This window comes from Narcine bancroftii, chromosome 5 (assembly GCF_036971445.1).
Source record: "Narcine bancroftii isolate sNarBan1 chromosome 5, sNarBan1.hap1, whole genome shotgun sequence".
In the NCBI taxonomy this organism is placed as follows: Eukaryota; Metazoa; Chordata; class Chondrichthyes; order Torpediniformes; family Narcinidae; genus Narcine; species Narcine bancroftii.
The window spans coordinates 39,512,873-39,535,071 of NC_091473.1; the positions used below are offsets into that span (position 1 = coordinate 39,512,873).

At 45.9% G+C, this 22,199-nt stretch overlaps 1 protein-coding gene across 4 annotated transcripts in view; it reads right to left on the minus strand.

The window, feature by feature from the left end:
* LOC138763285 (sodium- and chloride-dependent taurine transporter-like) overlaps positions 1 to 22,199 on the minus strand; it is a 65,131-nt gene that overhangs the window by 5,200 nt on the left and 37,732 nt on the right. For 3 of the 4 annotated variants that reach the window (XM_069937165.1, XM_069937166.1, XM_069937164.1), the window contains 3 exons: positions 17,048 to 17,160; positions 14,033 to 14,170; positions 10,522 to 10,624 (listed from right to left, as the gene is read on the minus strand). The exons of the other annotated variant lie outside the window; for it this stretch is intronic. In XM_069937165.1, coding sequence (XP_069793266.1) covers positions 10,522 to 10,624; positions 14,033 to 14,170; positions 17,048 to 17,160 — 354 coding nt within the window. The remainder of the gene's footprint in view (positions 1 to 10,521; positions 10,625 to 14,032; positions 14,171 to 17,047; positions 17,161 to 22,199) is intronic. 4 annotated transcript variants of the gene reach the window in all.

Sequence of the window (22,199 nt, forward strand, 5' to 3'; positions counted from 1 at the left end):
TTGTATTAGCAACTGAGCTTGGCCAGGTGATCAGAGGGCTGGTGGGGAACATTCTGGGAACAGTGATCACTCTCTCTTGACTTTGTAGATAAGCTTGGGCTTTGAGGAAACTAGCAGAAGTGTTGCAAATTGTCACAGGATGAGACTGGAGGTCAGGGGAGCAGCAGTTACTGGGGAGTCCACACATGATATGTGGGAGGTGTTTGAGGACCAACTAATTCCAGTCCGGGACCGGCACGATCCAGTGTGAAAGAAGGATGAGATGGCAATGTAAGAGAATCCAGAATGATGTGAGTGTCATGAACTTGGTCAAGAGGAACCAGAAATTATAATCAAACAGGGTCCTGGAGGAATAGGGGTACAGTTCTGGTGAGGCCGAATTTGTGATTGTATAACGGGATGGGAGTTGGAGGGGAAGGAGTTCTGCTGGGGACAGGTTTGTCAGTACCAAACATTGGGAAACAGTAATGGTGGGGATGGGTCTACCACTTTGTGACAATGTGGAACAATATTGGTGGGGATGGTCTGTCAATGTATAACACTGGGCTAGAGTACTGCTGAAGAGGGGTTTGTCATTGTACAATACTGGGGTACAATACTTGTGTGGACGTCATTATTGATATAATACTGAGTATTGCACTGAAGGGGATGGGATTGACATTGAATAACACTGGGGTATAGTGATGGTGGGGAAGTGTCCGTTCCTATATAATTGGGGATATACCTTACTGATGGGGATGGGTTTGAATTGAATACTATTGGAATGCTGTACTGTTGGGGACAGGTCTGTTTCTGTATAACACTGGGGTTCATTACTGGTGGAGTTGGGTTTGACAGTATATAACACTGGGGTACAGTGCTGGTGTGGATGGGTCTGTCACTCTCTAACACTGGGGTACAATGGCAGTGGGGACGGATATGTAATGTATAATATCAGAAGGTGGGGATGCATTTGTTGTTGTATACAGGGGATCATTACTGGTGGAGATGGGTTTGTCAGTATATAACACTGGGGTACAGTGCTGGTGTGGATGGGTCTGTCATTCTCTAACACTGGGGTACAATGGCAGTGGGGACGAATATGTAATGTATAATATCAGAAGGTGGGGATGCATTTGTTGTTGTATACAGGGGATCATTACTGGTGGAGATGGGTTTGTCAGTATATAACACTGGGGTACAGTGCTGGTGTGGATGGGTCTGTCATTCTCTAACACTGGGGTACAATGGCAGTGGGGACGGATATGTAATATATAATATCAGAAGGTGGGGATGCATATGTTGTTGTATACAGGGGATCATTACTGGTGGAGATGGGTTTGTCAGTATATAACACTGGGGTACAGTGCTGGTGTGGATGGGTCTGTCATTCTCTAACACTGGGGTACAATGGCAGTGGGGACGGATATGTAATGTATAATATCAGAAGGTGGGGATGCATTTGTTGTTGTATACAGGGGATCATTACTGGTGGAGATGGGTTTGTCAGTATATAACACTGGGGTACAGTGCTGGTGTGGATGGGTCTGTCATTCTCTAACACTGGGGTACAATGGCAGTGGGGACGGATATGTAATGTATAATATCAGAAGGTGGGGATGCATTTGTTGTTGTATACAGGGGATCATTACTGGTGGAGATGGGTTTGTCAGTATATAACACTGGGGTACAGTGCTGGTGTGGATGGGTCTGTCATTCTCTAACACTGGGGTACAATGGCAGTGGGGATGGATATCAGAAGGTGGGGATGTATCTGTTGTTGTATACAGGGGTTCATTTCTGGTGGGGATGGGTCTGACACTGGTATACAATACTAATGGGGATAAGCATTTCATGTATAACACTTGAATACCATTCTGGTGGGCACCTGCTATTGTCACTTGGTCACACTGGGTGACAGTACTCATGAGGAAGAGTTTGTTGCTGAATAATACCGGGGTACAATACTGGTTGGGACATGTCATTGTCAGCATAACACCGGAGTACTGCACTGGTGGGGATGGGATTAACACTAAATAACACTGGGGTATAGTAGTGCTGGGGAAGGGTCTGACACTGTATAATCGGGGGCTACCATACTAGTGGGGATGGGTCTGTCACGAAGTAAAACTGGAGTACTACACTGGTGGGGATGGGATTAACACTAAATAACACTGAGGTATAGTAGTGCTGGGGAAGGGTCTGACACTGTATAATTGGGGGCTACCATACTAGTGGGGATGGGTCTGTCACGAAGTAACACTGGATTACTGCACTGGTGCAAATGGGTATATCACTGAAAAATATTGGGGCACTGTACTGGTGGGGATGGGTCTGTCAGTGTGTTACACCAGGGAACCACACCAGTGGGGATGGGATTGACATTGAATAACACTGGGGTGCAGTAATGGTGGGGAAGGGTCTGATACTGTAGAACATCAGGCTTCTGTGCAGGTGGGCATGCATCTGTCACAGTTTAACAGTGGCATACAGTACTGGTGGGAATGGGACTGTCGCTTTAGAAAACTGAGATACAGTACTGGTGAGGATGGGTATTTCATATTTAACATTGGGATACTGTACTGGTGGGCATGAGTCTGCGACTGTATAAAACTGTAGTACAGTACCAGTGGGGACAGCTCTGTCATTGTATATCACTGGGGTACAGTACTGGTGAGACATGTAATTAACTGTATAACTTTGGGATACTGCAGTGGTGGGGATGGGCTGACTGAATAACAATGGGGACAGTATTGGTGGGGATGTGTCTGTCAATATATAACACTGAGGTACAATGCTGGTGGTGACGGGTCTATCACTGTCTAACACTGGGGTAGAGTACTGATGGGGACTATATAGTTCACTGTATAGTTCTGGGTTACAGTACTGGTGAGGAAGGGTTTGTCACTGTAAAATACAGGGGTACAATACTGGTTGGGACGTGTCATTAACTGTACAACATTCGGGTACCACACTGGTGGGAATGGGATTGACATGTGTGATAGATTATATAGATATGTTTTTGGGAGATAAATTGGAAAAGGTTTGTTAGAGTAGGTCACATACAAACACTTTAAAATATATCTTATTTGAAATGCTGGAGCTCTGCTAATGCTAGACATATTGGCCCCATAGCCTTTGCAAGAGCTTTGGAGAATGCCCAAGAGACTTCACTAATGGATTGTTGTTGAGAAAAAGGCAACAGATGAAAGAACTTGTCGGAGCCGCCTTCTGTATGGAGTGGAACTTGCTGTTCTAAGAGGGTCATGTGGTTTTGCAAACAGAGAGTAAAACAGGCTGTGTGTGTGTGAGTGAGAGAGAGAGAGAGAGAGAGAGAGAGAGAGAGGGAGAGAGAGAGAGAGAGAGAGATAGTGAGAGAGACACACACACACATAAGATCACTTCCTCAGTGCTCAGTGTTACAGCCAGCAACAGCAGCTGGGACTGGAACAGGACAAGCTGGCAAGCTTGTGGAAAACCCCATTTGGAAGATGGGTTGTGAGTGCTTAGTTCAGCCTGGTCAAAGCCCTTGTGATTCATTCAAGAGGAGAGGACTGGCTGTCTAATGTTTCACTTGAAATAAGAGAAACAAAAAGGAACTCTGTAGTGACCTGAAAGAAAGAGGTTATCATCTGGAGAATCCTCAGGGGGCAAGTTTAGTCAGCAAGACACTGGTGTGGCTGATTAAAAAGAAATCAGTTGTGGCAGTAACCATTTACCTTTCAAGCACCAAAGCCTGGTGAACTTCATAAATGTTAAATGCTGTGCACAATATAAGAATTGCCTGCAACCAGTGAACTTAAAGGAATGAGAAGTGAGATTGGACTGTGAACTAAAGAATGTTTCTGAACTTACACACACATTACATACACGTGCGCTTAGAATTAGGAGGGGGCTAAGTCAAGTCAATAGTGATAAGTTAAAGTGTGATTTGGTTTTCATATTTAATGATAATTAAAAGTAACTGTACTCCACTGAAACACTCCAATAGACCCATACTGTACTGGGGTACAGTACTGGTGGAGAAGTGAGTAACACTGAGATACAGCTCTGTTGGAGATGCGTCTGTTATTATATAACATGGGTACACTACTGGTGTGGATGAGTCTGTCAACATCTAACACTGGGATACAATGCCACTAGGGACAGGTATGTCATGTGTAACATCAGGATACATTACAGGTGGACATGTGTCTGTCGCTGTATAGCACATCATACAATCCTGGTGGGGATGAGGATGGGTCTGTCACTGTAGAAACCTGGGATACAATAATCGGGGATGGACATTTCACATATAAGATTTGGTACCATACTGGTGGATACGTGTCTGCCACTGTATAAAACTGTGTTGCAGGACTGGTGAGAATGGCTCAGGGGTACCATACTGATGGGGATGGGTCTGTCACTGCCACTGGGCAACAGTACTTGAGAAGGAGGGTTTGTCGCTGTTTAATACTGGCATACAATACTGATGGGGACACATCATTCACTGCATAACACCAGAGTACTGCCCTGGTGGGGATGGAATTGACACTGAATAAGACTAGTACACCGTAGTGTTGGGGAATGATCTGTCATTGTATAACTAGGGGGTACCATACCGATGGGGACAGGTCTGTCATTGAATAACACTGGGACACAGTACGGCTGGGGACAGTTCTGTCAGTGTGTTACACCACACTGGTGGGGATGGGATTAACATTAAATAGGACTGGGGTGCATTACTGGGTAGGGACATTTCAGTCATTTATAACACTGGGTTACCACACTGGTGAGCAGGGGCTGTTAGTATATAACCCTGGACTACAGTACTGGTGGAGATAGGTCTGTTAATGTATAACACTGGGGTACAGTACTGATGCCAATAGGTGTATCTCTGTTGAACATCAGGATACAGTACTGGTAGGGCTGGATGTGTCACTGTATAACACAAAGGTGCCAAACTTGTAAGGTTGGGTCTGTAACTGTATAACACTGGGGTCCCCACTGTTGAGGACGGGTCTGTCCCTGTACAACATTGGGTTACCACACTGGTGGGAATGGGTCTATTACTATAGGACACTAGAGTTCAATATTGGCTGGAATTCGTCTGTAAATGTATAACACAGGGGAGGGGCATGACCCTCTGAAGGACCTAGACAGACATTTTGGTTGAGCCCTCCGTGAAGAGTACTAAATAGATGGTCAAAACTTGAAAATCAAGATTTTCTGCATCAAAAATGGATAAAACTAGTACAAAGAAGCCAAGGCAGCTGAGAACGAAGACTAAAGAAGCTCCTATTCAACTAGGAGGGAGTGGTGCAAAAATGGCAACAGGACTGGCAGAACCAGATAAAACTGGGGAGTCAGGTCAAGAATTGAGCATCATCCTGGAAAAAATGGAGAATTTAAGCAAACGATTCTCAGATGTTGAGACAGTGATGAGAGCTATGACAGAAAAAAATGACCGAAGTAAAAGAGATTGTTGAAGTCCGGATCGAGAGAAGGGGTCATGCAGAGATGGAACTGACAAAAATGCAGGGAAAACTTGAGGCTTAGGAAAAAGCTAAAAAATGGGAGTTGGATAAACAAGACTGCTGGACAAAACTGACCATGCAGAGAACTTTAGTCGACAGAATAATGTCTGAATCATTCGACTGAAGGAAGGAATAGAAGGAAGCGACCCGGTGAACTTTTTTCAAAAATGGATCCCACAAGTGTTGGGAGAAGACAAATTTGGATAAAAATTACATATAGAGAGAGCTCACTGAACACTCGGACCCTAGAAGAGCCGGTGATCAGAGACCAAGACCCATTCTGGTGAGACTTTTACAAGAAACACATCTTACCAAATTGGAACATGCAAAATTATAAAGAGGTTGGGTGGGGAAAGTAATATCATCTTCATTTGGATCAAAAACAAGAGGTGTAGTGATTTTAATTAATAAAAATATACCATTAATAATAGAAGAGACATTAACTCATCAAACTGTAACATTTGTAATAGCATATTGTAAAATATATGCAGAATCATGGACATTAATGCTATTTACACTCCAAATTATGATGATGAAGTCTTTATGAAAGATATCTGTTTTAGAAACTGCATATATTGATTGGAGGAGATTTCAATTTCTGCTTAGATCCAATATTGGATAAATCAGCGAGAACAGTAACAAGGGCAATAGCTGCAAAAATAACTATCATTTATGAAGGATTTAAATCTAATTGATATTTGGAGATGGCTCAACCCCTTAAAAAGAGACTAATTGTTCTATTCAAGGGTATATGATTCACATACAAGGATTGACCTATTTTTAATGCCTGCCCAGTACAAAGTAGAGTGGTAAAAATGAAGTACTTGGCAAGACTTTTATCAGACCATTTGCCATTAACATTAATTATCACATAATGGAAAAGCAAGAAAGTATGTATAGATAGTGCCTTAATGCTATATTATTAAAAAGGAAGGATTTTTGTGAATTTATTACGTGACAGATAGAAATATTTTGTGAAAATATTCTTTTTCCACTGACAATAGTTTTGTAATATTGGATAAGCTTAACGCTTATTTGAGGGGACAAATTATTTCTTACACTAAAAATCTTAAGAGAATTTGAAGGTCTAGAAAATGATATAACAAAATTGGAAAAAGAATATCAGAAATCAGGAACACAAGTAAAATACAGAATATTAGAGAACAAAAAGTTACGATATAATATACTACAAACATATAGAACAGAAAAAACAATATTAAAAACTAAATAAAAATATGAACTTGTAAACTTGACAGGTTAAAGCAGAGGAGTCATTCAGAATGATAAATGGAATAGAAATAGAAGCTGATACTATAACATATAACTAAAAATAAATAAATAGTACATTTAGATAATACTATATGAAATTATATAAATCAGAATTAGCAGGAGATAAAAGTGAGGTGGAAGAATTTTTACCAAATTTTGAACTCCCTAAACTAGAAGAGAGAGAAAGAGAATACTTAAATGCTCCTTTTACAAGGGAAGAAATAGAGAAAACCTCGGGTACTTTGCAAGCCAATAAATCCCTGGGAAAATAGGGGTTCCCACCTGAGTTCTATTGACAATTTAAAGATTTTTTGATACCCCTTTTGATGGATGTGTTAGACCAGACAGTGGAGGCCCAAACCCTCCTGGAAGCCTTCTCAACTGCTATAATTACAGTGCTACCAGAGAAAGGTAGAGACCCATTAAAAACCTCATCATACAGTCTAATATCCACTTCTGAATGGAGACTATAAAACTCTAGTAGGTGCTAGCCAAGAGACTGGGTGAGTATTTACCAAAATTAATACATCCAGATCAGGAGGGATTTGTTAAAGGAAGACATTCTTCAAGTAGTCTAGGTAGATTATTCAATATAAAACTTATGGCAAAATCAAGGCTGAATCCAGACATAACTATTTTTCTAGTTGCAGAAAAGGAATTCGATTGATTAGAATAGTGTTTCTTATTTAAAACATTGGAAAAATGTGGTATAGGGTGACTCCCATCATCAGCATTATTCATCCTAGCTATTGAACCTCTGGCAGAGATTACAAGAAAGGGGTCAGGATATTAAGGACTTAAAAGTTGGGGGAAAAAAAAACATAAAATTAGATTATTTGCTGATCATGTGCTATTAGATGTCTGAAGCAGCTGATTCATTGATAAGATTACAAACAGTATTAGAAAAAATATGAAAGAATATCAGGATATAAAATAAATATGGATAAAAGTGAGATAATACCATTACAGAACTTTGATTATGAAAGATACCAAAAAGGTAGTAGATTTAAATGGAAGAAAGATGGAATTAAATACAATACTTAGGAATAATGATAGGCAATAATTTATAGATTTTATATAAGCTTAATTGTACCTCTCTACTAAAAAAAAAACAGTTTACAGAAATGGAAGGATCTGCTGATTACATTAGCGGGAAGAGTAAGTTGTATGAAAGTGAAGGTAATGCCAAGATTACAGTATCTTGTTCAATCATTGCCTATTGCACTAACTAAAACATTCTTTAAATTACATAATTGTATAAGATAAATTGTATAGAATAACAAAGAACCAAGAATTGCATGGGAAAAGTTAAAATGGAATTATAAATTGGGAGGACTTAGACTTCTGGATTTTAAGAAGTATTATTTATCAGCACAAGCAAGATTTCTATCATCTTTCTTTGAAGAAAACAGTCCCCCCCCCCCCCACCCCTAAAGAATACTTAAAAAAAACTTTTGGCAGAAGTGCAGGAAAAGGTTTTAATAGGAAGTGATATTAATTGTTGTCTTGATCCATTACTGGATAAATAAACTAAAACAACAATAAGAGCCAAAGTGGAAAAGCTTATATTAAGTTTTATGAAGCAATTAAATCTAGTTGATATTTGGTGAAAGTTGAATTTGAGAAAAAAAGATTATTCTTTTTATCCTCATAGGCATGACTCTTATTCAAGATTAGATTTTTTTATATTATTGGCACAGTTACAAGGAGGGATTAGTAAGGTAAAGAGATGGAGGGGATGGGTCTGTCACTGTATGACAGTGTGATATATTATTGGTGGGGATGGGAATGTCATATATGACATCAGGGTACATTGCAGGTGGAGACGAGTCTGTCACTGTATAACACTGTTGTAACATACTGGTTGTGATGAGACTGTAACTGTACAGTACTGGTGGAATGGGTCTGTCACTGCATAACACTGACATACTGGTGGGGAAGGGACTGTTAACAGTGTGGCATAGTATTGGTGTGAATAAGTCTGTCACTGTATAACAATGGGCTACAGTACTGGTGCGGATGGATCTGTCACCCGAGAGGAAAGCGCTCAGTACTGGTGTGAACAAGTCTGTCACTGTTTAACAATGTGGTACAGTAATGGTGGAGAAGTGCCTATAACTGTAAAAAATGGAGCAATAGTGCTGGTAGAGATGGGTCTGTCACTGTATGGTACAGTACTGGTGAGGATGGGTACATTACAGGTGGAGTCTGTCATTGTATAACTCTGTTTTAACATATTGGTGGGGATGAGACTGTAACTGTTCAGAACATGGAACTGTACTTGTGGGGATGTGTCACTATTTCACTGGGGCAGAGTACTGGTGGGGGCAGGTTGTCACGATATCATACTGGAGTACACAACAAGTGAGGATGGGTCTATCACTGTTTTACACCGGTGTAAAGTACTAGCAATGATGGATCTGCCACTATGTAACATGGGGGTATGGTACTGGTGGGGATGGGTTGTCTCTGTATAAAAATGGGGCACTGAACTGGTGGGGACCAGTCTGTCATGGTATCACCCTGAGGTGTATCACTGTTTAATACTGGTGTACAGTGCTGGTAACGATGGGTCTGAGACAGTAAAACATGGGGGTACAGTACCGATGGAGAGGTTTCTGTCATTGTTTGACATTGGAGTATAGTACTGTTGGGAACGGATCTATCACTGTACAACAATGGAGGAGAGAACTGGTGAGAATGGAACTGTCACTGTATAACACTGGGTACAGTACTGGTGGGAATGTATATGTCATGTATAAACTGGGATACCGCACTGGTGAGAACGGATCTGTTAATGCATAATATGGGGTACATTACTGGTGGGTCACTGCATATCACTGGGGTACAGTGCTGGTGGGGGGGTAGGCCTGTCACTGTAAAACACTGGGATACAGTACTGGTGAGGATGGGTCTGTTACTGAAAAGGAAAACATGCAAGATTGGTGTTGAGAAGTCTGTCACTGTTTAACAATGCGTTACAGTATTGGTGAGGATGGCTCCATCACTGTGCCACATGGGGCATGGTACTGGATGGTTCAGGTCTGTCACTGTACAATACTGGGTTACAGACCTAGCCAGGAGAGGTCTGTGGCTATTTAACACTGGGGTACAATTCTGGCGGGGACTGGTCAGTCACATATAAAACTATGGTGTGATGTGCTGGTGGAGATGGGTCTGTCAATGTATAACACTGTGGTACAGTTCTGGTGGGGATGCATCTGTTGCTATGTAACAATAGGTTACAGTACTACTGGGGATGGTCACCATACAGCATAGGGGTGCAGTATTGGAGTGGACAGGTACTATACATCACCGTTTAACACTGGTATAGTTCTAGTTGTGACAGATATGTCACTATAACATTAGTGGAGAGGGATCTGTCATTGTATGACATTGAGTAAAGAACTGGTGAGAATAAATATTGTGTTAATATGACACTGTGTATCACTGAGGTACAGTGTTTGTGAGGCTGTCTGTCTCTGTATAACACGAGATTTCAGTACTGGTGGCAAAGGGACTGTCGCTGTGTAACACTAGGATACAGTACTGGTGGAGATGGGTCTGTCACTGTTTAACACTGGGGTACAGTATTAGTGGTAATGGTTCTGTCACCATGCACCACCAAGATACGTGCTTCTAGGGACCAGTCTGTCACTGTATAACATGGGTACAGTACTTGCGGGTACAGTGACCTGCTGCGAGTTTCTTTACTGATGATCTCAACTTTTGAAGTCTAGTTGATGTGGATACTCACCATACACCCAAGCTATTGCTATGCATTCAAAGATACCGACCCAGAGGAGGCACAAGCCACTGGCTGTATAGTAATCGAATAAGCGGAACACGTACAATCCACCCTAGATTGGGAAACTCAGTGAGAATTGGTTCACACCTACACATCCTCCTCCAGTTAACCATATAACAATTACAGTACAGAAACAGGCCATCTCGGCTCCTCTAGTCCGCACTGATCTAAGTGATCTCCTCTGGTCCCACCTACCTACACTCTGTCCATAGCCCTCAATCCCATCCCATCCATCTACCTATCCAACTTTTCCTTAAATGACAAAATTTACTTTGCTGTGACACCTCTTCTAGAAGGTCATTCCACTTAGCCACCACTCTCTGAGTGAACATACCCTCTTATGTTACTTCTAAACTTTTGCCCCCTAACTCTTAACTCATGACCTCATTTGAATCTCACCTTACCCTCAAGGGAAAGAGCCTATTCACATCTACTCTATCCCCTCATAATTTTAAATACCTCTATCAAATTCCCCCTCAATCTCCTACACTGCAGTCTACTCTTTGTATTCTAGATACTGCAATGCAGGCAACATTTTAGTAAATCTTCTCTGCACCCCCTCTACCTTATTGATATCCTTCTTATAATTTGGGGACCAGAACTGCACACAGTATTCTAAATTTGGCCTCACCAATGCCTTGAATAGTCTCAACATCACATCCCAACTCCTATATTTCTATGCTTTGATTTATAAAGGCCAGCATACCAAAAGCTTTAACCACATGAGATTCCACCTTCAAAGAACAATTAACCATTATTCTGAGATCTTTTTGTTCCTCTGCATTCCTCAATGCCCTCCCCTTCACTGTGTATGTCCTGTTTTGATTATTCTTCCCAAAATGAAGCACTTCACACTTTTCAGTATTAAACTCCATCTGCCACCCTTCAGCCCACTCTTCGAAGCATCCAAATCCTTCTGGAGTCCCTGAAACCATCTTCACTATCCACAACTCTACCTAATTTTGTATCATCCGCATATTTACTAATCCAGTTTACCACTCCTTCATCCAAATCATTCATGTAAATGACAAATAACAAAGGACCCAAAACCAATCCCTGAGGCACACCGCTTGTTACCGGCCTCCATCCTGACATTTACCTTCTAGTCACCGTTGAACCCATTTGACCATCTCAAAATTAATACCTAGTGCCTGAACCTTCCTGATTAACCTTCCATGTGGAACCTTATCGAAGGCATTACTGAAATCCATATAGACAACATCTACTACTCTACCCTCATTAACATTCCTAGTCACCTCCTCAAAAAATTCAACAAGATTTGTCAAACATGACCTTCCATGTTGAGTGTCCCTGATCAGCCCCTATCTCTCAAGATACTTACACATATTATCTCTAAGAATACTTTCCATTTAAGATTCCTTTATGGTCATGTGATAGCACAGACCAAAATTGCCTTCTGCCTTCCTTGAGGTGACAAGGAATCACCATGAGCATTACCCAGTGCCCCTTACAGTAAGAGAAAAGGAGAAGCAAATGTGAGTCCCTTCAGAGTCACTGAGTCTGCTGCTGAGGTCACTGTACTGCAGGATAATCTCCTCTGTTTCTCCTCAACTGAGAGGAGGGGGGAGAGGGGTATTCTCCCTGCTTCTTGTGCCCTACACTGGTTGTTTGCTTCATGGAGTCTCCATGGCCACTACCTGACATAAAGTGGCCCAATCTTGGGCATAGTCTCTTGGTTGCAATATTTTAAAACACCGTCAGCTTCTTGAAAGCCTGTATGGAGCCATTGGCTTTTGGACTGCCATTACAGCACTCAGGAAGCACTGCCATTTTCAAAGTTCCCCAGTTGTCTGCCCACCACAGATGTCTGCATATCGCAGATATCAGCCAGCACCAGTCCCTGTCCTGCCCTGTCATCTCCCTAACCCAGCCATCTCTCCATCATCTCCTCACCCCAAGTTGACACCCAGCCCCTAGTTGTATCCCCATTCCTGTCATATCCCCATCCCCAATTGTATCCCCATTCCCAGTTGTATCCCTGTTCCCAGTCGTATCCCCGCACCCCCCACTTGTAGCACCACTCCCAGTCATCACGCCACCCCGTCATCACCCTGCCCCGTCGCATTCCAACCCCCAGTTGTTGCCCCACTTATAGCCGTCGCCCTTCCCCAGTCTTATCCCTATCCTGTCATCGCCCCACCCCGTTGTATCCCTGCCCTCAGTCATCACATCACCCAGCCCCCTGTCATCGCCCTGCCCTGTGGTATGCCCGCCCTGCCCCAGTCTTATCCCTATCCTGTCATCGCCCCGCTCCGTTATATCCCTGCCCCCAGTCATCACATCACCAGCACCTGCCTTGTTGTAGGCCCACCCCAGTCGTCGTTCTTCCCCCAGTTGTTTTCCCACCCCGTTATATCCCCGCTCCTAGTCATATCCCCAGTTATATCCCCGCCCCAGCTGTCACCACACCACGTCATTTCCCCGTCCCCAGTCGTTTCCCCTCCCTGGCATTTCTCCACCCCACTCGTCACCTTTCCTCCAGTCATATCCATGTCCCCAGTCATCATCTTCAATTGTATCCCCACCGCACCCCATTCATCTCTCCACCCTCAGTCATATCCACACCCCAGTCACCCCACCCCCAGTCATCTACCCATGGTCTGGGCTCCCACCCTGACCTGCTCTGCATTTCACACCTTCTACTTCCCTTGGTCATGTTCTTTCCCCTGTAACTGCTCCCATTCACTCACTGACTGGACCCTCAAGTTGAGCCTGGATTTACGCTCTCAGACACCCCCACCCGCCCCTTCCAGCAGATTGGGAGTCTCTCCCTCTCCGTTCTCATGTCAGGCCCCTAAGCTGAGACACTGACTTTCTCTTCCCACTGATGACACATTTCCAACATTTAGATTTATCTTGCATCACCAGCTCATCCGTTTCTGATTTTCAGATGCCCTGCCACCCCGTCTTGCTCCACCCTCTCTCCCTACGACAGCCTCCTCTTCCTCCGTCTCCCCACATTTGCCTTGTACTCTCTGGTCTCACTTGTCCCACTCAACACTTTATCCCTTCCCCTCACCATCCTGTTATTTCCCTCCATCATTCTTTCTCACTCTTCCCTCACCCTATCACTTTCCTTTATTAACTTTCCCTCCATTCATCCATCTCCATTCGCCTCTGTCATTCCCCTCCTCCCTCCATATCTTGGCCTCTGCCCTGTCTCGACCCCTCACTGTCACTTCCTTCCTTCATCACTCTGCCTCCTTCCTCCCTCCCTTCCCCCATGATGCTCCTTCCCGCTCCTTTTCCCCATCCCTCCCTTCCCCATAACTCTTCCTCTCAACATCTTCCCGCTCCTTCACCCTGCCACCCTCCCTCCCTATCACTCTGTTCCTCCCACTTGCACCACTCTCCTCTCCCACTTTCTGTCTTCCTCACCCTGATAACTTCCCTCCCTCATCCAACTCCAGGAAGGAGGTGAGTTGTGGTCAGTGCTCACCTGGGTCACCATGGACAACCCCATAATGTAGCTGAGTCCGCAGACTAGAGCGATGAAGATTTCTCGTCGGTAACCCTTCCTCAGGAAGGATCCATAGAGGTCGACCAGTGAAGTGATCAACCCTTCCACCTCCACGAACTGTGGCCAAAGATCAAACAGATGGTCAGCGGCAGCATCAAGCCCAAGCAGCTGCCACACACCCCAACATCAAGCCCTCTCCCAAGGAGATGGCTACAGAGAGCGTCCCTACTTCTGCTGATACCTTGGACCCTGCACACAGCTGGGTGCCTCCAGGGTCCCAAATCTGATGGAGGGCAGGAGCAAGTGCGGCGGGAAGTGAGGGCGGGGGAGAGCTGAGAGAGAAGGGGAAGATGAGTTAGTTAAAGAAGGGTTGGAGATAGGAAGGCGAGAGGCAGGGGAATGCAATGGGGTGGATGGCAGTGGAGGCAGGTTAAGGACTGGCAGAGGAAGGGAATGCTTCTCAAGTGAGAGGGCAGGGAATGCTTCTCGAATGAGAAGGCAATGAGAATTATGTCAGTTAGAGTAGCAAGTCTGAATGAAAATGGCAGCGGAGGAGCTCAATGCAGGTTTCAGAACTTCTCAGTTCTTAGAGAGGGGAAGTATGCGGGATGAACCATCTTGGCACCTGGAGTAGCGAGGTGTTTATACGAGTCACCTCAGCGCCAATTCCAGTGGGGTGGCCATTTTATTGGCCCTCATCTTCCAGCCGGAGATTCTGAAGGACCAGAGCCAGGTGCCGGGACACCTGCTCCATCCCGCCGTGCACCTAGATGGGATGCTGTTCCACTTCGTTAATGTGTACATCTCCAGACCTCACGTTCAAAGGCATGCCTGTTTCATCAGATGCTGGTTCTGTTGGATTCACTAGACTTGAGTGAATGTTGAGTGAATCCTTGGAGGGGACTTTAACTGTAGCCTTGAAGATGAGGATCACTCAAGGTTACAGTGAGACCAGGCATCAGTGAACAAGTTGAGGGAGCTCGTTGGCTCCATTTACTTAGCAGATGCCCGGCGGACCTTCCACCCCCTAATGCTTTCACCTGGAGGTGTGCAGGACATGGCTCACACATCCACCACCTGTACATCTCAAAGGCCGACCTCTCCAGTATCACGGCAGCCTCCATGAAGCCGGAGTCATGCTCAGATCACCACCTGGTGTGGGTGGAATCTGCACACTGGCATTTCGCCACTGAGAAGAGTTTTGTGAAGGCTGTGTGCTTCCTGTGCTCTGGATGAGCTGGCGAAGTGGGACCTGAGCAGGAGCATCAAGATACAGGGGTTTTTCCTACTGGTAGACCCAATGAGCCTCCCACACAGCAGGCCAATGACCCACCCTGCATCCCCAGTGAGATCCTCCTTCTCCACCTTGTCCTGCTGGGGCAAGTGTGTTCGGACATTACCCCAGTCCAGCAACAGTCAAAAAACCTTCCATCCGTCATGTCCTCTCGTTCAAATGCCAGCTGTTCATGCAGTTGCCGCAAGAGGTGGATGTTGCGGAAGGGTTGAGGATCAAGTACAAAGGCTGTGATTACCTGATATACAGGGGAACAGAGTTACAACAGTGCCATGGGTGTATGAAAGTGGGGGACTTCCTTAGTACTGTTCCACTTCCTCAGGGACATCCTCTGGTTCTGGGACAATGGTGCCACCGCATCCTCCTCCTCCCCCATACCCCAAGAGAATTCTGCGGTTGCATGCGGCATGGGATAGGTCAGGGAGAGTGAGGAACATGTATGGGGAAGAAAGGCACAGAGAAAAACTAAGCACCTTGAAACGCATCTCCAGGATGAAATGAAACTGGGTCCCACCCCTGGGCCAGTCCCGAGGGATCCATGTCACCCGGCACTCACCTGGGGACTGGGGAGGGTGTGAGGGTGGATGGGGTGCTGGACTGAGGCCTCTGTACTGGTGGTTCCTGTGTCTGAACACTCCACCAGCTTGAAACAGAGTTCATGTCCCTCTCCCTGAATGCCCCACCCAGGTCCTGGCAGATGATGCCTCCATTGGAGGCAGGTCTGAATGACTAATGCAGTTCAGGGGAAACCTGCCCCCTCTCCCCCTCAAGATACAGCCTCAAGTAAATTTTTGGGCCCGAGTTATTGAGCTTTGCAGCAGAACATGCTCCCAAGGTGAGGATTAATCCCATGGTGCTGACCCCACAAGGTTATGGGTCCCCATTCATCTCTGGGGAAAGCCCTTCCACTGGTCCTGGAGGAGGTCTCCACTGCATGGTGTGTGGCAAGTGAACTTATCACTGGGAATGTATCAAAGGAGGGGAACGGAGACTCTGGAGATGGCTTCTGTATTGCCAGTGAGGCCCAGGACATCTCCCTTCCACTCTGGTAAGGATCCACTGATCCATGTGGATGTAAAGCAACGACCCAAACTAGCCTCTCTGCGCTGGTCCAGCATAACGAGACTGGTTAAGTCCCTCTGCACTAGGAGAGGCGAGGGGAAAGCCACCGCTGGGAATAATTGGCAGTAGCTGAAGGGGAGGGAGAGGGTGAAGGCAAGTTCAAAGGATGGATGCATATTTCTGGATGGGGGAGTGGGTGTGTTACAGTTCGTCTCCTGGGATGTGGGTGGGATGGGGGGGGAGGGCTATCGTCTGGATAGCACATGTGTGGGAAGTAACATACCCGGAGAACGACAGCACAAACTCTGCAGTCGGGTAGTTGGATGTCCTGTCATTACCATGCAGTCTGGCTGAAGCAATTGGGCAAGTACATGAATACGGAACCAACCCAACTCTCCAGTTGCCACATTCAACCCCCTCCCAGTTATTAGTGACAGAAATCCACATGGGGGAGAGAATGGAGAGAGAAAAAGAAATTGGAGAGAGAGCGAGAGATTGTAGACACTGGATAGAGATTGGAGAGAGAGAGAGAGACAGACAGACAGATAGAGACAGAGACAGACAAAAGCCCCATTCCCTCTCTACTCCACACTCCTGCTCCCAAGACTTCAAGAAATTCAAACACTGTGTAAACTGACCTGGCTGTCCAGTCCAAGTAAGAGCATCATGATGAAAAACAAGACAGCCCAGAATGTTGGCCAAGGCATCATAGTCACTGCTTTAGGGTAAGCAATAAATGCCAGTCCTGGACCTGGGAGACAATGCAGAAAGATGGGTTGGGGACAGAAGCATTAACACCATCTATACATTTCTTATTGATACTACATAAGTGGATTGTATAAAAAGGAGTGATGGGACAGCATGCAGGAGGGAGACTGAAAACAGCTGGTGTACCAACAACAACCTCTCCTTCAATGTCACCAAAACTAAAGAGCTGATTATAGGCGTTGGAAAGGGAAAAACCAGAGGTATACGACGCAGTAGTAAAACACAAAAGTCTGCAGACACTGTGATTGATGTAAAAACATGTTGCTGCAGAATTCAGCAGGTCAAACAGGGTACTTTGTATGGCAAAGATAGACACAAAGCCTATATTTCAGGCTTGAGACCTTCAGCAAGGTACGAGGAAAATGTTGGCAGGTGCCTGAACAAAATGGCACCCAAGGGAAGGGCTAGGGGAGGACCACAGTCTCAAAGGAAGTTGGTAATAGGTGGATAAAGGGGGGAGGGTACACCAGCAAACAGGGGAATGGGGAAGGTTTTCTGAATGGAGAGAGAAGGTGGTGAAGAGCTGGAGGAAAGAGAACAGAGGGAACGGGAAGAGAGGGAGAACAGGGAGTAGGCTAGCAGAAACCAGAGAAGTCGATGCTAATACCATCTCCCAGACAGAAAATGAGGTGTTGATCTTCCAATTTATGGGTGGACTTGTTTTGACCATACACAAGGCCATGGACAGACAAACCAGAATGGGAGTGGGGCGCAGAATTCAAATGGTTAGCCACTGGGAGACCCTGTCACTGATGTGGACAGAATGAAAGTACTCAGCGAAGTGATCTCTCAACTCTCTAATGTATGGAAGGCCACAATGGGAGCACCAGATGCAGTAGGTAACTCCAGCAGATACACAAATGAAGTTTTGCTTCACTTGAAAAGGCTTTTGAGGACCTGAATGGTGGTGAGGGAGGAGGTGTGGGCATAATTATGGTATTTCCTGCGGACATACGGGAGGGTGCCAAAGGGCCGATTAATGGGAAGGGATGAATGGTTGAGGGGGTCACAGAGAGAGCGGTCCCTATGGAAGGGGCAGAGGGAAGATGTACCTGTTGTCGATGTTGGATGCAGAAGCTTGTTGGTGTATGATACAGTGATCATTGGGGGATAAGAGGTGGAGAGAGTGAACAAATTAAAATTCCTGGATCACTTTTTCAGAGGACTCTTCCTGGACCCAACACACTTCTGTCATTGTGAAGAAAGCAGAAAGCAGTCAACACCCTTGGCAAAATTCTGCAGATATCTAGTGAAATGGTGCTATCTGCATAACAGCCTGGTATGGGGCACCATTATATCTGCATGCAAAGTCCTGAAAAATGTAATGAATACAGTGATGCACCATCAATGACTCCAAAAGACTGGAAGTTGTGTAAAACTAATAGGCTTTTATTCACAGTAGAATGAAGGCAAGTCCATACTGGTGGACTGTCCTGAACTGGGAAAGGGGCTGTGGAACAGTCACCTTTATCAAGAGTCTGTGGGAGGGGCCACAGGTACAATCAGCCAATCAGTGTGTCCAGCCAGTTAAATATTCAATCAGTGGTTTACCATATTCATCCCTTGTTTTTAAAGAGATTCCGACAAGGTGAAGTGCGTTAAGAACTTACAATATATTAAGTCTTTCGGGTGGTCTGATCTGCCAGTGTAATCATCGTAATGCTGGCTGCGGCTGAGAGTGCAATAGGGACCTGGACAGTCTGGGGCGCCTGTATTCAGTTGTCAGCGTCGGTTTGATGGACGCGTGGCGACAATTCTGGTATGCCATCTATTGGGGCTGGGGTAACCTGCCATGGCTCTGGTGCATCATGGGTGAAGATAGGAGAGGGGGTGCGGGGTGGTCAGTCACTGCATCCAGAACCCCTGAGGATGCCAGGTCCCTAACAGAGACCGTGTCCTCTTGCCCATCAGGGTAAGCCACATTGGGGGTTGGCGTGGAGGAAGGGAACCCTTTCAACCAGTGGGTCAACTTATGGCTCCTCGCGTGCTCCAAAAGTAGGACCGTCCCTGGGGACATCAGCCAGGCTGGTAGCATGGTCCCTATTGCAGATTTCCTGGGAAATGAAAACATTCTTTCATGTGGAGTGGCATTGGTGGCAGGACATAGTAGAGTGCCTCAGAGAGGACATCTTGACAGCAGGAAACTGGGAGGCCTTTAGACCGCAGGGCTAGGAGGATGACCTTCCAGACGGTGGCGTTTTCCCTTTATACTTGCCAGTTCCCTCGTGGGTTGTAGCTGGTGGTTCTGCTTGTGGCGGCACCTCTGGCCAGCAGGTACTGGCACAGCTCTTCACTCATAAAGGAGGGCACCCGGTTACTATGGATAGAGCAGGGAACCCAAACAGAGTGAAGAGGCTAGATAGGGCTTTGATGATTTTGGCAGCTATCATGTCCAGGCGGGGGATGGCGAACAGAAAACATGAATTCTCATGGATGATGTTGAGGAAGTACACGTTGTGGTCAGAGGAGGGGAGGGTCCTTTGAAATTGATGCTCAGGCGTTCAAAGGGGTGAGTGGTCTTTATCGCTTGTGCTCTGACCGGACAATAGAATGGTGGTTTGCACTCTGCGCAGATTTGGCAGTTCCTGGTTATAGTCCTGATCTCCTCAATGGAGTAAGGCAGATTGTGGGCTTTAATAAAATGGAAGAACCTGGTGACTCCAGGGTGGCAGAGATCATTGTCGAGGGTTTGTAATTGGTCTATTTGTGCATTGACGCATGTTCCACGGGATAGAGCAGCTGGGGGCTCATTGAATTTTCCCGGCTGGTACAAGATATCATAATTGTGGGTGGAAAGTTCAATTCTCCATCTCAATATCTTGTTGTTTTTGATTTTACCTCACTGCTGGTTGTTGAATGTGAAAGCCACTGCCTATTGGTTCATCAGCAAGTTAACTCGTTTTCCAGCCAGGTAGAGTCTCCAATGCCATAGTGTCTCGAACAATATCTTGGGCCTCCTTCTTGACAGAAGAGTGTTGAATTTCGGAGCCCTGGAGGGTGCAGGAAAAGAAAAGATGGGTCTGCCCACCTGGTTAAGTGTGGCTGCCAGGATGAAGTCGGATGCATCGCTTTCCAATGGACAGAATGGATTCATCCACAGCTTGCATCGTAGCCTTGGCAATGTCTTATTTGATGCCGCTGAAAGGTGCACAGGCTTCTGGTGGCAGGGGAAAGAAGGTAGATATAATGAGGGGCCGAACCTTGTCCACATAATTGGGGACCTACTGGGCATAGTAGGAAAAGAAGCCCAGACACCTTTTCAGGGCTTTGAGTCTGTGGGGGGAGGGGGAATTCCAAAAGCGGGCACATGCAATCGGGGTCGGGGCCAATGACTCCGTTCTCCATGACACAGTCAAGGATGGCAAGGTGGGTTGTGCGAAATATGCATTTAGCCTTATTATATGTGAGGTTAAGGAGTCTGGTGGAATTTTTGGAGATTGGCACCATGGTCCTGCAGGTCATGGCCACAAATGGTGACATTGGCCAGATACATGAATGTGGCCTGCAGCTCATATTGGTCTACCATTCAGTCCATCTCCCGTTGGAAGACAGAGACCCTGTTGGTAATGCTGAAGGGGACCCTCAGGAAATGGTAGAGGCAGATATCTGCCTCCAAGCCAGTATATTGGCAGTCCGCCGGGTGGATGGGAAGCTGGTGATAAGCTGACCTTAGGTTGATGGTGGAGAAAACCAGATATTTTGTGATTTGGTTTACCATTTAGGATATGTGTGGAAGAGGATACATGTCTGCGTGTATCTGTTAATGGTCTGACTGTAGTCAATGACCATCCTGTTTTTACCCCATTCCTCACCACCACCACTTGGGCTCTCCAAGGGCTGGTACTGGCCTTATAAAGACCTTGTCCCCAGCACTGTACCATCTACTTTTGATGGCAATGGGGTGGCAGTCGGGGTGAGTTTAACGAACAGCAGTGGAGGGGTGATCTTGAGGGTTGAGAGTCCACAAGTTGTGCACCTTCAGATTACTGGCTGCAAACGGTGGGGGTAGGGGCCGGGGGGTGGGGGTTTCTGGCTGGTAGAGCACAGTAGGCGATTTAAGAAATGCTGGTTTGAGATAGTGGGGAGAGGGGGTGTGGGGCCCATCGTACTCCATTGTCACACTTTTAAGGTGGCATTGGAAGTCCAGTCCCAGTAGCATGGCAATGAATAGCTGTGACAGCAGTTTAAAGTCTTTGTAGTTTGTGCCCCTCACGGTCAGCTGTGGACATCAGCTGTATGGGACTTTGAGGCCAAGGAAACTATGACTCACTGGCCTAACCGCGAGGGAATAGCGCTGCATATTGTCCAGGTGGATGAAGCTGTCCGTGCTCCCAGTATTGAACAGGCAGCTCGTCAAGTGGCCGTTTACCTGGATGTCCTTTATCGATCTGGCAAGTTAGTGAGGACTACCTTGATCCAACGTGATGGAGGCAGTATCAGTTGCTGTCTGTAGCTGAGTTCGGTCACAAGATGGCAGCATCCAAGATGGCGTCCCCCAAAGCTCACATGCGACACTGCTGGGTCTCAAAGATGGCGGCATCTAAGATGGCGGTCCTCACGTGGTGCTGCTGGATCAGGGTAACTTGTGCGTAATGCACTTTCTTCCTGCAGTTGGAGCAGACCACGTCTTTCACCCGGTAATATTTCCTCGGGTGCTTGCCTAGGCTGCAGAAGTAACACTTTGGGTGCTATTGGAGTACAGCGGCCGTGGTTGGATCGCTGGTTGTGTGTCCCAAAGTGGTGGCGCCCAGGGCAACCATGAGACAGCTGCATTGTTGGCTGAGTAAGCTTCCATATTCTGGAGGGCCACCTCCAGCATGCCCACTAGTTTGACCGCCTTCCACAAATTAACCTCACCAAGGTGATGCCTGCAACATAGGTGTCTCTAATCAGGTCCTCAGTGTTCTTTGTGACCATCAGAGCCTTTCAGTCGCAGGCCTGTCCGAGAGTTTGTCGGCTCCAGAGGTATTCAGTGGTTGATTCCCCTGAGGTTGTTTTTGAGTGGCCAGGAGGTGTCTCACA